The following is an 18,201-nucleotide window of genomic DNA, read 5'->3' as shown; positions in this document are numbered from 1 at the left end:
TGTAACTCTCTCGCGCTATATCGCGTAGCCTTATACCGTAAGTAGTACCACTATAGAACCTGCGCTTAATAATAAAGCAGGTTTTTACAGAAACAAAGTGTTCTTTTTCTGTTGGAATATTGGTGCGCTACGAAGTATCGTTTTTAGTATAAAATTTGGCACCGATATACAACTGTTTTTTTTTTCTTTTATACAGGTCACAAATACTAACACTGTGTTACTCTCAATGCTCAATATAACGTTAAAGCGAGATAAAGTTGATTTTGATTTTTCACACTTTTAATGTTCTAATATTAATACCTCAGTTTCTCTTCGTGCATAAGCGGTGTTTTAAATGATGAGACTGAATGCATCATTATATACTCATCATATCCTGCCCGCTACAGAATAAATGCTGATGGATAAAAATTTACGACGATAATGGTAACTTCTTGACGCGTACTTTATAATTTCTATATCATTTGTATAATATAAACAAAATGATAATGTATACTGCGGTCGCGTATCTTGTAATCATGGACTGTTTTAAATATCAATACAAGTCATAATTGAAATGCCCTCTGTAACTTATGATCTATGATCAGGCACATCACGATTATTCTCTCGATTTACGATAACGAATGTCTAAAGTGAATGACTTATTCGAAAAAATAAAATCGCAGAATGATCAATCTCGATTTATGCAAGATACACATTTGCATAGAGAACACTAATATGTACAGCACACTCTGAGAGAACTATGCAATGAACCGAATAATTCTCACTGATTATTATTAATCGCTATGTATACTATCGTACGAGTCACATTGTCATAATAAATAATTTTAAAAGTTAAACGCAACTTACAATTCTTATCTCTTTTTGTAACATACCATATTAAGATATTTAAAAGATAACTATATTTTTATACTACAAGTTAATTTACATTCAATTTGAAATTATATTTTAAAATTTCGTAACGATTAAAAAAATATAAGTTCACTGCACAATTTCTTCTGAAACAATGTAAAAATAACCAATAAGGCAACCTTAACTAGGACGATACATTTTCTTTTTTACCAGTCATACATTCACGTACCCTCATTGAGTCACACAAAAGTAGTTTCTTTATCGTAGTATCTTAACAATATCTTTTCTTGTGAATGGTAAACGAAGCGATAGCAAATAAATTCTTACATATCCTTAAAGCACTATCAAACTGAGGTTTAACCGAAGCTTGATAACAGAAAATAGCGATGTATCGTACATTGCGTAGCGCTTTAAAATTATAATAATATACATTTGCACTTGTAAAAAGATTCGCTCGTATAACTTCAATAACGCAAACTATATAGCTCACAGACCATATTTAATCTACGAACTAATAACTTCTTTCCCCTGAAGATCTTTAACTGTTTACAATAATAGCACATATTATCGGCTTGTAATTTGAATTGTCTGCACAGTAAGATTTGTTAAATTTTTATTCATACAACCTACTATTAATGGACATTATTCACAGTCGCGTTCATATATATACAATTTATATAGTCTAAAAAATCGAATGTTAACATAAAAACAACTACATATTTTTTATTCATTATAAATCTCTTCTAAGATCGAATTCTGTTGAATACTGCATATTTATCCAAATTCGGATATTTCATTTATCTGTAGTGTCTCAAGTATATCGCATTTATATATTCATACTTTATTAGCTTCAATCAGGAGACAGAATTTGATCTTATTACATTGCAGACAAATACACTTTTTTTTATTTCTCGCGTAAACGAGATAGGAAATATTGAACTTCTAATTTGGCTATTCAAATATAATTTGATTAATAGTAAATTGACATATCTCTCTCTCTCTCTCTTCCTTCTTTCATATATATATTTCTTCTTTTCTCTCTTTCTTTCGCTTTCTAATGTAACAAGGCAGGTGTGGAGTACATTTTGCATGCATGCACGTAACAAAACCTTATACATTTTTCTTTTTTTCATACTTTCAATAAATACTCAATACTTTTATTAAAATACTAAAACAAAAGAATCCTACTTACTCATTACGGAGTATATAGCTCTAAAAGAGAATTAATAAAGAAAAACTTTAGAAGCATTCGTGAGGATCACCTGGCGTTAGACCTAATAAAACCAACAATTATCTCGGCCATGCAGTCTATCCCTCCATTCATTTTCTCCCTTTGTATTTGTGCCATACTTTCTTACTGATAACTTTGACGCGGGAAGACGATAAATGGCTGACAACAAGCGCTTTAACTTCTACATCCAGGTACAAAAAGCATGCTATTCTCAAGCGGATCGAATCGATCGAGAGTAATGCTCCGTTGTGTGAATTTGGCCGCAGGATGCAGAGGTGTATAAAAGTGAGCAATTTACGTTTAATACTTCCACACATTATTGCCTTCGAACTTCACGTGCTATTCCTAATACTCCAAATATGCCTCGCCGCTATCCTTCGTTCCTGTCTCGACATCGTATGAAACATCCGTGAAATCCAGGTGATCATTTCCTAAGGAAACAGTGGCACAAGGTACCATATTTTGCAAATAGCCCATGTATTTTCCACTATTCTGAAACAGATCGAACGTTTTATATACAATCGATAAGAAGAGGGGATGAGAAAATAGTGTATCTTACCATGGTATAAAACCAGGCACACTGTAAAGACTCATGATGCAATGTAGTTAATCCTAACTATTTAACAGGGCGATAATGAAGTGTCAAATCCGTCGAACTTTTCCAGATAAAGTGCCTGACCTGAAAGGTAAACGCATATGTGTAAAGGGAACTTTTCCTCGACAGAAGATAGCAAAAGCCTCGATTCTACATATACCGTTCTCAAATCCATCGAGGGATCCAAGACCAGATCGTTGCATAAAAGTTCGACCTTTTCCTCGGCCAACGAAGAATTGTCAGCATTGGAATCCGTGTTTGTTCTATCGCCCGCTGGAGATCCACCGGAGACCGTATTTCCGCCACCAGCTACCGAACCTGAATCGCTTCCTGCACCGAGCACCTTATCGTAAACATGCTCCGCCACTTTACGCACTTGTATAAAATCATTCGCGATCAAACGATCCCTTGAAGACAACAAAATGATTATTCCGATTATGTTATCCAACGCGGAACCTCGGTCCAAAGACATAACGTAATACGTACTTCTTCAAACTCTTTACACCGGAAGTGGCGTGTGGAAGAAGGTAAAAAGGTATCTTAATGAATTGCGGAAGATTTTTATCCACGACTATGTTTACTACCCATGGCGGCACTGTTTCATTTAATAGCACACCTTCGGTTTCTCCCGCGGCATCTCGAACTAATAGTCGATAAAGGGTTCTGCCTCCAACTTCACTAAAAGAAAAAAATATTATATCACAGTCTGTTCATTAAGTAGTTCAGTTATTTTCCCATACCTGAAGATGACAGGTGTATGACTAGGTACTGAGAAGTATTGATTTCCTCCTCTCGTATGTATGGGACCATTTCCATCATTGCTATTACCTTCGTTCTCATCGTCAGCGTGTAACGGCCTCCACCAGTGCTCGAGTAAGGCTTGCAACAGTAGGTTCCCATAATTCACTGAAACACAAAGAGAACATTATTAAATCTTCATTTCTATTTCTTTTTAATTCACTAATTTTCAATGTCGCGAAAGAGTCATTACCTTTCTGATCTACAGCATCATTTTCTGCCAGACCGGTCTCCTTGGCAGAAACCCATGCGGAAAAACAATCGTTCTCATCTTGTCCTAAGTGTATAGTTAACATCTGCAATGACAAGGAGCAGTTAGAATCTATTCAAGCTGAGAGAAAGAGAGAGCATCGATTCGTCAGAGATACACACCCCTGTTTTGAGATCAACGTTAAACCAGTTTGGAACATATACCATTTTGTTTCTTTTTTTACACTCCTGCTCGAAATCGACTCTGCCTAAATCTTCTACTTTACACGCTTTTAATACATCATACAAAGCAACATTTTCCTCTGTATCCTTCGTCATAACGTGTCTTTTATCATTTAATACGTGATAATGTCTTATGGCAGGGCCGCCTAATATCTTTTGCGTAGGTTCGGTGTTTCTCAATATATTCACACCGCCCGATACGTTACTGGCAGAATCGCAACAATCTCCGATCCCCAATTCTTGCCAGTCTTTTTGGCTTATAGACTAAAACGTTAAATAAATATATTTCCCTCTCTGTGTCGTTTTTCTCTGCAAACTTGTGAGAATATGAAGGATTTTACTTACCCAATTATTAATGGTCGATTCGCTAGTCGCTACCCAAATACTAGATTGATCTGGCGTCATGGCCATTTTAAGTATAGGCGCTTTCTCCTCACAAATGACTGTATATCTCTCCGCATAGCCTAATTCTGTCATTACTATCCTCTTATCTCTGCCTCCAGATATTACATGGCTAAAACTGTCTGTCGCCTAGACACATCTGCTCTTTAGTACAATGTCGCATAGTAATCAAGAGTGAAGATTCGCGCATATACTAACCAGTAACGCCCACACGCCCTCCTTGTGAACTCTGTAGGTTTGCACGCATCTCTGTTGGCCGAGCGACCACAGTTTAATAGTGCCATCAGAACTAGCCGATAAACATTGAGTGCCATCCCTATTCAAGACCAATGCCTTGATATTGTCCGTGTGGCCGCGAAGTTTCATGAGTTTGGTGCAAAATCGTGGATCCCACACGCGAAGGACCTTCTCTGTGCTACCACTCACGATAATAGTGCCAGTTTGATTCATGGCCAGACTGTAGATGGAATCTCTGTTTCCACTCAAAGACGATGCTGCAACACGTTGTGTCAACATATTGTGTCAATACCCTCTTACACAGCGAAAGAGAGAGAAAGAAGCAAAGCAGAAAGCTTAGCAAAGTGACAGCATCACTACGAGTGACTTGCAGTAAGTACATACTTGTCACTGTGTTGTTGCTTGCAGTAAGAGCAGTCAGTGTATTGACGTCCCAAAGAAATATCGACTTGTCTAAACCTGCACTAGCAACCTGCTCCCTGTCCTTGGCATATGCCAATGCCTTGACATAGTCCTTGTGTGTACGCAGTGTGGACATGCAGAAACCCTTATGCGCATTCCAAACTTTGACAGTGGTGTCTGAACTCGCGGATATAACTGCACAAATTCGACGATGATTAATGTATTGACAATTGTAAGGAATCTTGAGAGACAAGCGAGAACTCGTGCGTCACAGGGAGCTTGCGAGCCGAAAAGTAGGTACATACGATTTTTACCACCACAACATAACACTATGTCGTTGACCCAATCTGTATGATGTTCCATGGACTGTGTGTACGGCTCCTTCATATTTCTGCAATTCCATATCCTTATGATGCTGTCTCTGCCAGCAGAATATAGCCTGTGTAAGGCTGGATCGTATTGCAGGGAATTAACGCCGGCTCTGTGTTGCCTTTCCACTTCATCGCGTATAACCATAGACACCTTTGTGGAGAAACAATCAATCGCGAATCCATCATACTCGTGACTTTTAGACATTTCGATCGTCTAATATCAATAGTTAAAAAATTCTACTTATTTTTTTATATACTCCGGACAAATGTAAAACTTATGAACGACATCGCGGTGTGAAGTGTCGACAAGGAATTGACGAGAACACATTCAATTGGCTTCAATATATCAAGGTAATAAATCAACACAGGAAATAAACGATTATTCTGTTACACAACGTGTTATCGCGTAATCCTCTTTGCTCTGCGATTCTCTAGGCTACGAAAACGTCTCGACGCGATCCTCAGCGTCGACATTCATTGTTTCGCGTATATTCCTCCGGAATTTCTGATCGAAGAAGGAGGATTGAGAGCCGTGTGCTATAACGCTGTGACATATGTACCTGTACTTTTTTACGGGCGCTCTGCCCGCCCGTCTTGTGAGTTGCCATTACGCCCAGGATCGCTTAGTCCAGCGTACAATCGTTCAGCGGGACAAAACAAATTCGCGCTGGAGGTTTAATTTCACGATTTAAGCAACCGCGACAGCAGTTCCACGTTGCGCTCGGTTGTCGTGTACTCCTGTCATTATAGAAGCACCAACAACGTGCGTGCCGATCACTGCCGGGATGAGGCACGCGTGGTGCGGTTATCGCACGGTATTATCATCATTGTCGTCGTCGTCGTCGTGATTGTCGTCGTCTTCATCGCATTGCCGAGACACTCGCGAGACAGCGCGCGAGGCAACGGACAGTGGTGCATCACGGGAAGTTGTCCTTTGAGCTGCGAAGAAGGCTCGCGATCCAGCGACAATCCGGGTCGTGACGATCAGCACGTCAAGCGAATCTCTCTCTCGATGGCGACGGAACCTCGCTTGTACTCATGATGCTCGAGCGTGCACGCTCGAGTAGTTGCTCGCGCCGCTGCTCTCGTGCCGCCGCCGGTGTCAATACGCTTCAACGTTACGTATTTTTGCACAACACATTTCACGAGTGTGTGTGCGCATCCAATAACAAGATGCAGTCGAGAGCCTAAGGTTCGTATAATTGGCCGCGTTGTCGTCGACATCTCGCTGACGTGATACGCCAATCGGCAAGTCGCGTGACGGTATGTCCGATGTAGAGCTAGTATCTGATTCGTTGTATGACCAATCGGACGAGCGTATCGGATTGGTTGCCGAAACAGCTTTCTGGGGGCATCCGAAATTCTCTATCCGATATCTAATCAACATGTCCGACAGACTCGAAGTCGTTCAGTGAAAGATTGGTCTTTACATGATGACATCCGGTATAGCCGACGGAGTAGCGCTAACAGTGTCTTCCTGTGGAAGAGTCGCCATTTTCTCAATGTGTCCGTTGCTGGAGTAGCGTGCCTTTTGCGGATATACCTGCGGGAATTGTTGCTGTCTGTATTTAGGCGTTAAACGTCAACTACGTGGGCCGATAAGAGTTATCAATCTATCGTCATCGACTTAAGAACGTCCGTGATAATATGAATCAGTCGCGGAATTTCACGTCATTATTGAATCCAAGTTATCTGCAAAATGCTCAACAGAACCCGGCGAATGCGAACGCAGCGGCAGCAGCCTCAGCCGCGGCTGCTGCCGTGGTAAATGCCGCGATTGCAAACGGCACACAGCCGAATGCCAACGCAAACGCATGTTCTACAACACTGACACGCAAGCGAGAATCAGAGGGTATGTTATGCTTGAGTTTCTCTTTCCTCCTCTCTGTCTTGATTTTTTTCTTTCGAGCAAGGTTTCTCACCTGCTCTGTGCTGACGGAGCTTCTCGCAATTTCACTGAAATTAGCGCGATTGCAAGCAATAGTTTGCGTTAACTTGCAAACATTTTGTCGCGGGAGTGTCTTTTGGTGTTTCGTATGTGTTTCTGTACTGCTTCACACAATGTTATTGAAAGTGAAAACTAATAGTTATTAATGTGACACATGAGAAAGATGTTTTCATTATTTCAATGCTAACAACAGTTTAGATGTTTATGCTTAGTATATATTCTAATTGCAAAATTTTCTGACAGAGGATTGTAAGCAAGAGAAAGAGACAAAAGAGGAACGTAAGAAGAGGAGAAAAACTAGATGGGGAGGTAGCGAACATGACAAAACATTTATACCAGGGATGCCTACAGTACTACCAACAAATCTGACTCCTGAACAAGAGAAGGCTTATCTCTGTAAGTTCTTTTTTACTTGCTCGATGTTTATAATAGATTTCTTTTTATGCGTTGGTACATATAGCTAGGGAACTATTTCAAATATTTTGCTTTTGTACATAAGTTTTCGAAACTTAATTTGTAGAATATATGACTATGAATGATGTAAGTATGTGACATATGTATCAGTAAAAACTCAAAGTTCTCGGAGGTAAGCATCGGGATTCCTTAAAAAGCTGTATTAAATCATCAAATTTGGCAAGAAGGATTGCCAATTTCACTTAATAATTAAGATCTGACTGTTCATGCATCTTCAATGCCCTAGAAATTTACTAGATATATCTATAAGCATTTTACTTGTTATTTAGGTGTACATATATATATATATATATGTATATATATATATATATATATATAACAAATTTAAAATGTTTGAGGTTGTATCTTATAATTATTTTTTTTATTAATAGCTAAATTTCTTATAGTTGATAAGTCAAAGCTCCACAGGCTTTTGACTTTGAAACTGATTGAGGTATAATTGAAGTACATGCAGTAATCTTATTTATTCTGAGACATGCTTATTTTATAGAATGTATATGGTTATAGCAAATTGGCAATATCTAACTGTTGGGGTTTCCGCCCCCTCTAACCCATTGGTTTACAGTTCAGCTGCAGATTGAGGAAATCAGCAGGAAGCTACGCACTGGAGACCTTGGAATTCCACTTAACCCTGAGGAAAGGTTTGAAAGAAACTTACATACCAAAAATGACCATTACATATCTACAATACCTATCTACTGACCATACAGCAGCCAATAATACAGGAGCCTTAAAGATATCTGTATGGCTCAGGTTCAATTAGTGTGGGATACCAATGTCCAATTGAAAACATTGGGCTCAATCGAAGCTCCCACGCAACACAGAAGATACATTTTGATAATATTGGTTTGCCCTAATCAATTTCTTTTAATAATCCCATTTTTATTAAACACTGCTACAACGTGATCTATCCTAATATTTTATAAGAGTTAATAATCGGACATAACTGCTTTCAACATATTGGATATTTGAAGGACTGTCGATTATAGTAGCAGTGTTTAAAGAGCAGTGGGTATCCTAGTTCATACATCTCTTAAATAGATACATTTTTGCACACATAGAATAACTTTGAGGTGACCTATTGCAATCTGTTTCTAATAGGTAAAAAAATTTGACAGCATTAATGGATTATGAGATAATTCTAAGTAGCAAATTCATTTTGTCATTAATTACAACAGCATGCATGGGTCATCTCGAGTAAGATTCTGCCCCTTTATTTAGGCTGCCGTGATTTGCACGGTATTTTGAAATCATCAATAACAATGATAATATTGATGCCAATAGGAAGATTATTAATCAACTTGCTAATCTTTGTCGTTAATTACAATCTTAATGAGCAGATTTCAGGAAAATATCGGTTTGTTGAAATTCTCTAATTCGTAACGTAATGCTGTAACGAAGAATTTAACGTTACTTTCAGGTACATCTTAAATAAACACACATACTTTTCCTAATAAATTGATTTATTCCAATAGGTTTAACTTTTCCGATTTTAGCTGGAACCGTTATTTTTATGTCATTGTGTTTCCGTTAATAGCGTACGATATAGTAAAATATATCGATCGTATTACAACTAATCCAAAAGATTATTTTTTAATAATCACAGGATCTGTCTTAGCAGCTGACATCATACCGATATCTGCCATGCACAAACGCGCAGTCTTCCAGTGGTTGTGTACAATAGAACACTAAATATGTAGCTACACTCTATTTGACAGCGGCATAATTTTCTATTTTTTATTTTGATACCTTGGCACTGTTGTGGGAAATTCTAATACATACACATTTCCTTAATTATTTTTTTCACAGTATATAAACAATTATATAAGTGTATCAATATACAGTTTACAATTACTTTTTCTAGGAATTACATTCTGACAATACTAGCATTTATTGGTTATGCTATTGTTATTGATACAGAATTATTAAAAATGTTACTTTATAATGCTATATTTAATAATTTTCTTATGAACTGTAGCTTTTTCTATGCTACATAAAGATTCCCAATATAAAATAATATCCCTTTCAATAAATATATGTATATGTTTAGTGTAAAAAGGAATTTATGATTCACTAAACATTTCTCCAACATAGTCAGACAGTATCGCATTTATAAAAAAATTAAATCAAATCAGTCCAGAAAAAAGAAATAACGGTGATTTTTCCGTCATAGAGCTGTACTGAATCTACATAATTCTCTGCTCTAAATCAACAGTTTTTCCCCACCTATTCATACGGTCATAGTAGGCTCAGGTTGCTTGTATATTAGTAACGTCTTGACGAAAATTTATATCTTGATATGGTATTATTTGTTTTGTTTTCCAGATCTCCATCTCCAGAACCAATCTACAGTAGTGATGGCAAACGGTTAAACACGAGAGAATATCGTACAAGACGTAAATTGGAAGAAGAACGTCACAATTTGATTCAGAAGATCCTTAAAATTAATCCAGATTTTAAGCCACCACCAGATTATAAGTAAGTGATTATTTATGTTATATGCATTTTCTATAAAAAATTGATTTATAACTATTCCTCGCGCGATATCTGAATTTATTTTCTTTTCTTTTTCCAGGCCACCAATAATACGAGTTCATGATAAAGTAATGATTCCTCAGGAAGAGCATCCCGATATAAATTTTGTGGGTTTACTTATTGGACCACGAGGAAATACCCTGAAATGTAAGTAGATTATAAATCGCAAAGCAATACGCTTAAGTGCGATTATAACTTATTCAATAATTTAAATACAATTGGGGTCTCAAATTTCATCTGTTCAAAAATTTTCTAGCTATGGAAAAAGAGACAGGTGCAAAAATTATAATTCGTGGGAAAGGCTCTGTGAAAGAGGGTAAAGTTGGCAGGAAAGATGGTCAACCCTTACCGGGTGAGGATGAACCTTTGCATGCATACATCACGGCGAACAATTTAGATGCCGTCAAAAAGGCTGTGGAACGAGTATGTTTCTAACATTAATTCGTATAACTTTCTCTTTCTTACTTTTGAAACTGCGTAAGCACGATAAAAATTTATAACACAACTCTTTTTTTTTATTACACTTTTAACACTTTTTTTATAACACTTATATCGAATGAAAATGTAGTCTCCGCTCGTATCGTTGTACATTGAAATACATAATGGGCGAAGCAAACGAGAACAATGTGATAATTATGTTTATATTACTAGATACACGAAATTATTCGGCAAGGTGTGGAAGTGCCAGAAGGTCAAAATGACTTGCGTCGTAATCAGTTACGCGAACTAGCTCTTTTAAATGGAACTTTACGCGAAAATGACGGTCCACGCTGTACCAATTGCGGAGCTTCGGATCACAAATCTTGGCTGGTATATATATCTTTGTTATACACATATATTATTAACTTTATGCACATATAGCTTTATTAACTCTAAAAGAACTTTTTATTATTTATTCGTTCTTGTTAGTATTAATTTGTTAACTTGTGATGTAATTCCAGTGCCCAGATAAACCAAATGTGACGAACAACATCGTATGTTCGAGTTGTGGCGGTGCAGGACATATTGCTCGGGATTGTAGATCAAAGAGACCTGGTCAAGGGGGTCCGGCAACTACCGGAATGGGAGGTATGGGTCCAGGTGGCGATAAAGCCAAGATAGATGAGGAATATATGTCGCTTATGGCAGAGTTAGGAGAAGGACCGCCACCTGACAGATCGAAATCTGGACAACCCAGACAAAATCCGAATCCCAATTACCCTGGACTCTTCGATAGGTATACATATATATTTCATTATTCTTTTTAGATCAAAATCTTTTGTATCAATAGAATGTAATAATCATGTTTGTCCCATTATGTTTTTTTTCCCCAGGCAACAACCACCTCGTGCATTGATGGCGGCCCCAGCACATCCACCACCTCAGATGATGCAAGGTGGACCGATGATGCCACCGCCTGGAATGGCACCACCACCATGGAGCCAAGGCGATAATATGAACAATATGAACATGCAATGGCAACCACCGGTCAGTATGCCACCACCACCAGGCGTGATGCAGCCGCCACCGCCACCGCCTGGTTCTACCGCCGCACAACCGAACATTCCACCATTGATGCCGTGGATGGCTGGTAACAATCAGCCGCCACCACCGGGCCAAATGCCACCCACGCAGATTCCACCGCCTGGAATGGGCATACCACCATGGCAGCAAGGCCAACAAGGTCCTATGCGACCGCCACCACCAGGAACAGCGCCGCCACCGGGATTCCCAGGTTGGCAGCATCAGCAAATGGGAGGCTGGCCGCCCGCTGCTCCGGTACCGCCTCCACCACAACAACAGACTCCTGCGCCACCGGGTATAGACCTAAACACTTTGCCAACTTTACTCGCGCAGCCACCACCACCGCCTCCGCCCACCAGTTAGTCCTAAACGTCTCAGCAAACCTTCCTGGAAAATACGACAAGTACGAAGTTGACGGAAATAAATAAGGAACAATTACATCGCAACTTTTATTCATGCGATAGGTTTTGACTCTTTTCTTCATACGTGACTTTGTTCTGGTACAATGTGCGGCGTGTAATCACAAAATTTTCGATGAATTTACGGAAGTTTGAGTATTTTCATTGATTACGAATAAGTAGATAAAGCGAATGAAGAAGAGTTTGACATCTCGGAAAAAATTGTATACGCAATTCGTAAATAGAACATCTAACTTTAGTTATCGACATTAAACTGACATAATCTTAGATTTCTTGCTTGAATTCATTTAAATGACTATGGCACATGAATTTTCTTCTCAAATACGAGCACAAGTAGCGAGATATTAGTTTCTTCCTTTTTATTTTATTTCTAAACGTCGCTTCCGAAACTGATCAATGTTCTAAAATTGTAACATAGGTAAAAACTATGTGGTTCGAATATTTTATTTATGTATAAATAATACGCTATATATATATATATATATATATATATATATATATATATATATATATATGTGTGTGTGTATATATATATATATATATATATATATATATATATATGTGTGTGTATATATATATATATATATATATATATATATATATAAAATTACGCATGATTATATTAGTACAATATTCGGTGATATATATAATATAGTTTACAATAACAGTAACGAAATTTGTTCTAATATATGCATCAATTCATTTGTGAATCAGGCATGAAACGCTGTCAACGTTCGCACGGGGTATATTAACAGACGATTTTTTATAATTTTAATCAGCACTGATCGACAAAAATGTTGAATCATATGCGTTTGTCGAGCGTTCGTGAACGATATAGGACGAAATAGATAAGGAACACTTCCATATGTTACCTCTAACATTTACAAGATAGAAGCAACATACAGAGATGTCCCTCATTGACTTTGATAGACTTTGGATGTTATACAGCAGCTAAAAATAAGTGACAGGTATTTTTTATATATTTTTTCTCGTACATTTATATAGAAACTGAAACAATTCATCGAAGATAATTTGATAAAAATTACCATGATTAATGTATTGAATTTTCTTTGAGGGGTTAAGTTTTTATATGTGCGGAAAAAAATATTAAGATATATGTGTTTCTTATTTTTAACTGTTTAACAGCATCTCCAAAATTATCAATGTTAACTTATTAATCCACGTATCTAAGTCGTCGCTTTTTTTTAGCAAGAGGATTATATATCTTTAATCATGAAACAAGAAAGAAATATATAAATATACATGAAGATATTAGAACAAAAAAAAAGGGATGAAAAGGAAAATTGTATGAAAGAATGAAAGTGTGAATTAAAAGTGTGAATTAAAAGTGTAGATCTTTCGTCAACGTGACATAAATGCCCAAAACTGCGAATGTCCAAATGCAATAATTTCTTAACATACATGCGATAGAGAAAATTAGGCAAACCCATACACGAAGTTCCGAATCACGTTGACGTTGCTTTATATATGACAAGGTAAATATTCTGTATTACATTAATTGTATAATGAAATTGTGGAGAAAAATCCACTAGATTGCTTGATGTGTGTTCTGATTACACAATAAACGCATATAAAACGGAACGTATATGCATTGTGCTGCATTTCGCAAGCTATTCTTTTTGCTTTTGTTCATCTCTGATTAAAATTGCATGTTTACAACTTTTAACCAAAGACATTACCATCATGCAATTAAAATTGCTTTATCATTTTAAAATTGTTATTGCTCACAGATGTCTATACTAAACTAAATTACAAGGGCTGCGAACGTGTGCACGTAAGATTTCCGGTTGTATGCGAGAAAATAGCGGCGTCCTGTGTGTGTGTGACGTGTCACTTGGGTGAGTATTTACAACGTACAATGTGAGTCAGTGTGGCCATTAAATTACTGTCGTAAAACCAAAAATGCCAGCATCTTATTGCATCAAAAAATGTAACAAAAAAATAGATGGTATTGGACGTTATTTGCTCTGCTCATTTTTTAACAAAAAAATTTTATAACTAAACGTAGTGAAAATATGTGGCGATAGCGACCATTTTCTCGCATGCACCGGAAACTCTATCGGACACACTGTTACATGCTTTTAGACAGAGAGAAACCCGAGAGCGGCCACGGCATACGTTTTGGCCGACATCGATTTTTACGCTGTTTGATGCGCCATCTGCACCCATTTTTGAAATGGAACTACGTTCCCTACACCCATTTTCAGACGCTGCCGATAAAATGTCAATTTGTTGCGTGTCCATTCTATGCCCATTTTCTGGCGATTCGTGTCCGTGCTAAGCGCATAATTGCATGGTTAAGAACATGGACAGTCCATGTTTTCAATCACGCAATTATAGAGGAATAATAAATTATGATTGGTTAATTTCTTACGGCTTAAAGCTTACTACATCTACTGTAGATCGGGACTTAAGGCTTAAAGTTTGAGTCAGAAAGAAATAAAGAGAAAGAAACAAGAACATATTAGATCTGTTCTTTTTAGTTAAATTATTTGAACTATTTGCACTATTGATGCAATAAGCTGTGTAAGATAAATATATTTTGTTTCACTCTGATTTATTACATCAGTTCAGGTAGTTCAGCTAAAAAGAACAGATCTAACTAACGGCACACGGTGCTTGTTTCGTGCTGGATTGCTTGCTGGAATGCAAATTCCCTACTGGGTGCACTTTAATACTAAAAGTGCTATAGTATATGTAACATATACTATAGTATTTCTAATAATAGTGTCCACCCGAATGAGGAACGCAGCCTTGGTTGAAAATACTCTATTTTGATTGGTGCATTCCCATCCATTTTCAGAAATGCACCAATTAAAATAGAATATTTCCGTCTAGCAAACAAACCGGGTGTATATCAGTTGGACACGGGGCAATTGGACACAGTCCAATCACAAGTCGCTGTTCCAAGGGACCCTACAAATGTCTCTAATCACACGGTGCTGTGATTGGCTGTGTCCAAATGCACCGTGTCCAAGTGCACCGCTCCCAACAAACCAGCACGAAAACAAGCATCGTGTGCCGTTTGCTTTATTGTAGATCAACATTAGGGCTTGAGCAGACTTTTGTATAATGCATAAAGGAATCAACAAATATTACAAATATAAGGTGGTTTTCTGCATATTTTAATACATTAAATAAGTTTATTTATTTCGCGATTCTACGCGAGAAGTTTATAAAATAACTCCTGCAGATTTTTAATTTCTATATAAAGGAATATATATGATATATATACATAGCACACACACGTGTATATATATATATATGTGCGTGTGTGTTACAATATATTATCTACATTACGATACACAATAATTGTATGTAATAATATTTAACAATAACCACCTGTAATTTTCTGTTTTTCTTCTTCTTCTATCTTTTTTTTCTCTTCTGGGTACTGTTTGAAGTACCATTCTAGATATTCATCCTTCATTTGTTCACGACGTGCAAAGTATTTTGGATACATAGCTTTCTCCAGAGGATGCCAATAATCCAAGGCCCAATCTGGACAATGACTTTCTCTACCGTATGCACATCCTCCAATCGAATTGGCAAATTTAATTGGTTGATAATGTTGATTAGAAAAAAGTTCTTTTTCTCCTTCTTGCAGTAAATTATTTGCATGACGCATGTCTTTTACGTCTTTATTCTTATCAAAGCGTTCTCTCATTAAAACAGACTGATACCTGTGAAAAGATCATAAGCATATTATAATTGAATTGAATTATCAACTATAGATATATTATAATTGAATTATCAACTATAGGTCTATTTTGTATCGCTAAACTAGTACACTTATAGGACTTAAAAAAGAATAGATGAATAATTGATATTTAGTGGAAAAAAGTGAAAAAGGAACTGATAGTGCAGCCAATTCAGCAATAGAAAACAAACCTTATAATTGTATTCTTCAGTCAACTAATGTCCTCAAATTAGAAATATTTTTGACGAATAGAGACTGCTAGTAAAATTAGTTTATTGCTAACTTTGGTTTTGTAGTTTCTGCTTTACATTGCAATATCTGGATTGCTATTTCGTATATATCTACTGTCGTCTGTCAATTTGCTAAATGTTGTTACAAAAGTATAATCATAAAATAACTGCGTAACAACATGTACCAAGCCGACAGTTTGTAAACGTATACAAAAATAGTTCTTAAACGTGTGTTCGTGTTTTACTTTAAATGAAAAAGTGTCATTAGATCGAATAAGCCTATTTGACTTATTTTTGTATCAGCTAACGTATTCATGCGTACCTGAGCTCGTCCGTTTTGTGATACCAATCCGCTAGACAACGCAAAGCGCGTTTATACAGACTGCACACTTTTCGCGAGTGCGTTGTGAGCTCCGAGGGAAGCTGAGCCATTTTTATCTACAAAAAAGTTGTAATTCTCCTCTAAAAATCCTTTTCTTCGATCACAAGATTACATGAGCATACAAACGATACAAACCATGAATAAATTGCTCAACACTATAATAGAGTCTCTCTCCTCTCTTCTTCTCTCTCTTCCTCTCTCTGGCTGCGTTCCGAAATTCACTGCCAGTACTGAAATTCTATAGTTCATGTCACGTATACTATAGAGGTTACGTTCCGAAATTCACTGAAAGTACTGAAATTCTACAGTATACGTAACATGAACTATAGATTTTCAGTACTGGCAGTGAATTTCGGAACGCAGCCAGAATTTCAGTATTGGCAGTGAATTTCGGAACGCAGCCTATATATACTAGATCGCTAAGGGGCTTTGGCTACGTTCCGAAATGTACTGCCAGTACTGAAAATCTATAGTTTATGTTATATATATTATAAAATTTCAGTACTGGCAGTGAATTTCGGAACGCAGCCTTTGACGTATGGAAAGGCTGTGACCGGCCGGATATCCGATTCGGCCATGACACAACAAAATGGCCACTCTCGCTTTTTTCAGTTATTGTATGGGACGTACTAGAATATTTTTATTTCTTTTTCAACTGTAATAAAATCAAATTTGTTACTACCAATATGTAAAAAACACTTATAACATTAATATTTATTGTAATGAGTGGGTTTTGATTGACCATGGTACGATTAGACAATTTGTAATGATTGGTTCAATCTAGTAATTCACTAGATAATTCTTTTCATCGATTGGTTATGTCCAATCGTACCGTGGTCAACCGGAACGCTCCCTATTATAATAACGGGCACAGAAAATAATAATAAAACATTAATGTTAATATAGTAAAAAATATAGTTTTTATTACAAGTGCATACAACGCAGTATTATATTTGTAAGTATATATATATATATTGGGAGTACAAATAAGTCTCCGCCGTTTTTTATCAAAAATTGGGCATTTATTGTGAAAGAACGATACCTTATGTTTTATTCAAAGTATTGTCCATCGCTAGCCACTACTTTTTCCCATCTTTTTGGCAGCATACGGATACCGCGTCGGAAGAACGCTTCATCTTTTGAGGCTATCCACGAATCGACCCAATTTTATGTTCATATGATGTGAAGTGCTGCTCAGACAGGCCGTGCGTCATCGATCGAAACAAGTGATAGTCAGAGGGAGCAATGTCTGGTCAATACGGCGGGTGGGATAAAACTTCCCAATTGAGTGTTTCCAAGTAGGTTTTGACCGGCGCCGCAACATGTGGACGAGCATTATCATGCAGGAGAATAATTTTGTCGTGTCTGGAGTAGTAGTGGGCGCGTTTTTCTTTGAGTGCTCGGCTCAATCTCATCAATTGTGTTTGGTAGAGAGCCCCAGTAATGATTTCGTTCGGTTTGAGCAACTCATAATACACGACACCAAGCTGATCCCACCAAATACACAACATGAGTTTTTTTCCATGAATATTCGGCTTGGCTGTCGATGTTGAAGCATGGTCAGGTAATCCCCATGATTTCCTGTTTGGGTTATCGTAGTGGATCCATTTTTCATCACCAATGACTATACGATGCAAAAAACCCTTTCGTTTATGCCTGGCAAGCAGCATTT

At 37.2% G+C, this 18,201-nt stretch overlaps 3 protein-coding genes across 4 annotated transcripts; 1 reads left to right on the top strand and 2 right to left on the bottom strand.

The window, feature by feature from the left end:
• Nucleotides 1-423: 423 nt before the first annotated feature.
• Nucleotides 424-6,493, bottom strand: LOC116843943 (WD repeat-containing protein 48). The gene is made up of 12 exons (XM_032814906.1): nucleotides 5,878-6,493; nucleotides 5,252-5,468; nucleotides 4,929-5,141; nucleotides 4,506-4,801; nucleotides 4,251-4,436; nucleotides 3,846-4,169; nucleotides 3,667-3,769; nucleotides 3,416-3,581; nucleotides 3,162-3,353; nucleotides 2,836-3,082; nucleotides 2,640-2,759; nucleotides 424-2,572 (listed from the first exon to the last, which is right to left on the bottom strand). Exons 1-11 carry the CDS (start codon nucleotides 5,923-5,925, stop codon nucleotides 2,697-2,699), a joined length of 2,055 nt encoding a protein of 684 aa, XP_032670797.1. The 5' UTR covers nucleotides 5,926-6,493; the 3' UTR covers nucleotides 424-2,572; nucleotides 2,640-2,696.
• A 246-nt stretch (nucleotides 6,494-6,739) lies between these two features.
• Nucleotides 6,740-12,506, top strand: LOC116843944 (splicing factor 1-like). Its single transcript, XM_032814908.1, has 9 exons — nucleotides 6,740-7,169; nucleotides 7,509-7,661; nucleotides 8,305-8,380; nucleotides 10,065-10,217; nucleotides 10,315-10,421; nucleotides 10,531-10,697; nucleotides 10,926-11,084; nucleotides 11,216-11,490; nucleotides 11,588-12,506. Exons 1-9 carry the CDS (start codon nucleotides 6,965-6,967, stop codon nucleotides 12,138-12,140), a joined length of 1,848 nt encoding a protein of 615 aa, XP_032670799.1. The 5' UTR covers nucleotides 6,740-6,964; the 3' UTR covers nucleotides 12,141-12,506.
• Nucleotides 12,507-15,346: 2,840 nt separating this feature from the next.
• Nucleotides 15,347-16,809, bottom strand: LOC116843971 (NADH dehydrogenase [ubiquinone] 1 beta subcomplex subunit 9). Of its 2 annotated transcripts, XM_032814976.1 has the most exons (3): nucleotides 16,665-16,809; nucleotides 16,470-16,585; nucleotides 15,347-15,900 (listed from the first exon to the last, which is right to left on the bottom strand). In XM_032814976.1, the coding sequence occupies exons 1-3, from the start codon at nucleotides 16,776-16,778 to the stop codon at nucleotides 15,546-15,548; spliced, it is 585 nt and encodes a 194-aa protein (XP_032670867.1). In that variant the 5' UTR covers nucleotides 16,779-16,809; the 3' UTR covers nucleotides 15,347-15,545. The 2 variants fall into 2 exon arrangements, with proteins under 2 accessions (XP_032670867.1, XP_032670869.1); XM_032814978.1 differs by lacking the exon at nucleotides 16,665-16,809 and having other exon boundaries at nucleotides 16,470-16,658.
• Nucleotides 16,810-18,201: the final 1,392 nt, after the last annotated feature.

This window comes from Odontomachus brunneus, unplaced genomic scaffold (assembly GCF_010583005.1).
Source record: "Odontomachus brunneus isolate Ranch 3 - 2012 unplaced genomic scaffold, Obru_v1 Obru_scaffold_037, whole genome shotgun sequence".
Classification (NCBI taxonomy): Eukaryota; Metazoa; Arthropoda; class Insecta; order Hymenoptera; family Formicidae; genus Odontomachus; species Odontomachus brunneus.
This window is presented reverse-complemented; position numbering and strand designations above follow the sequence as displayed.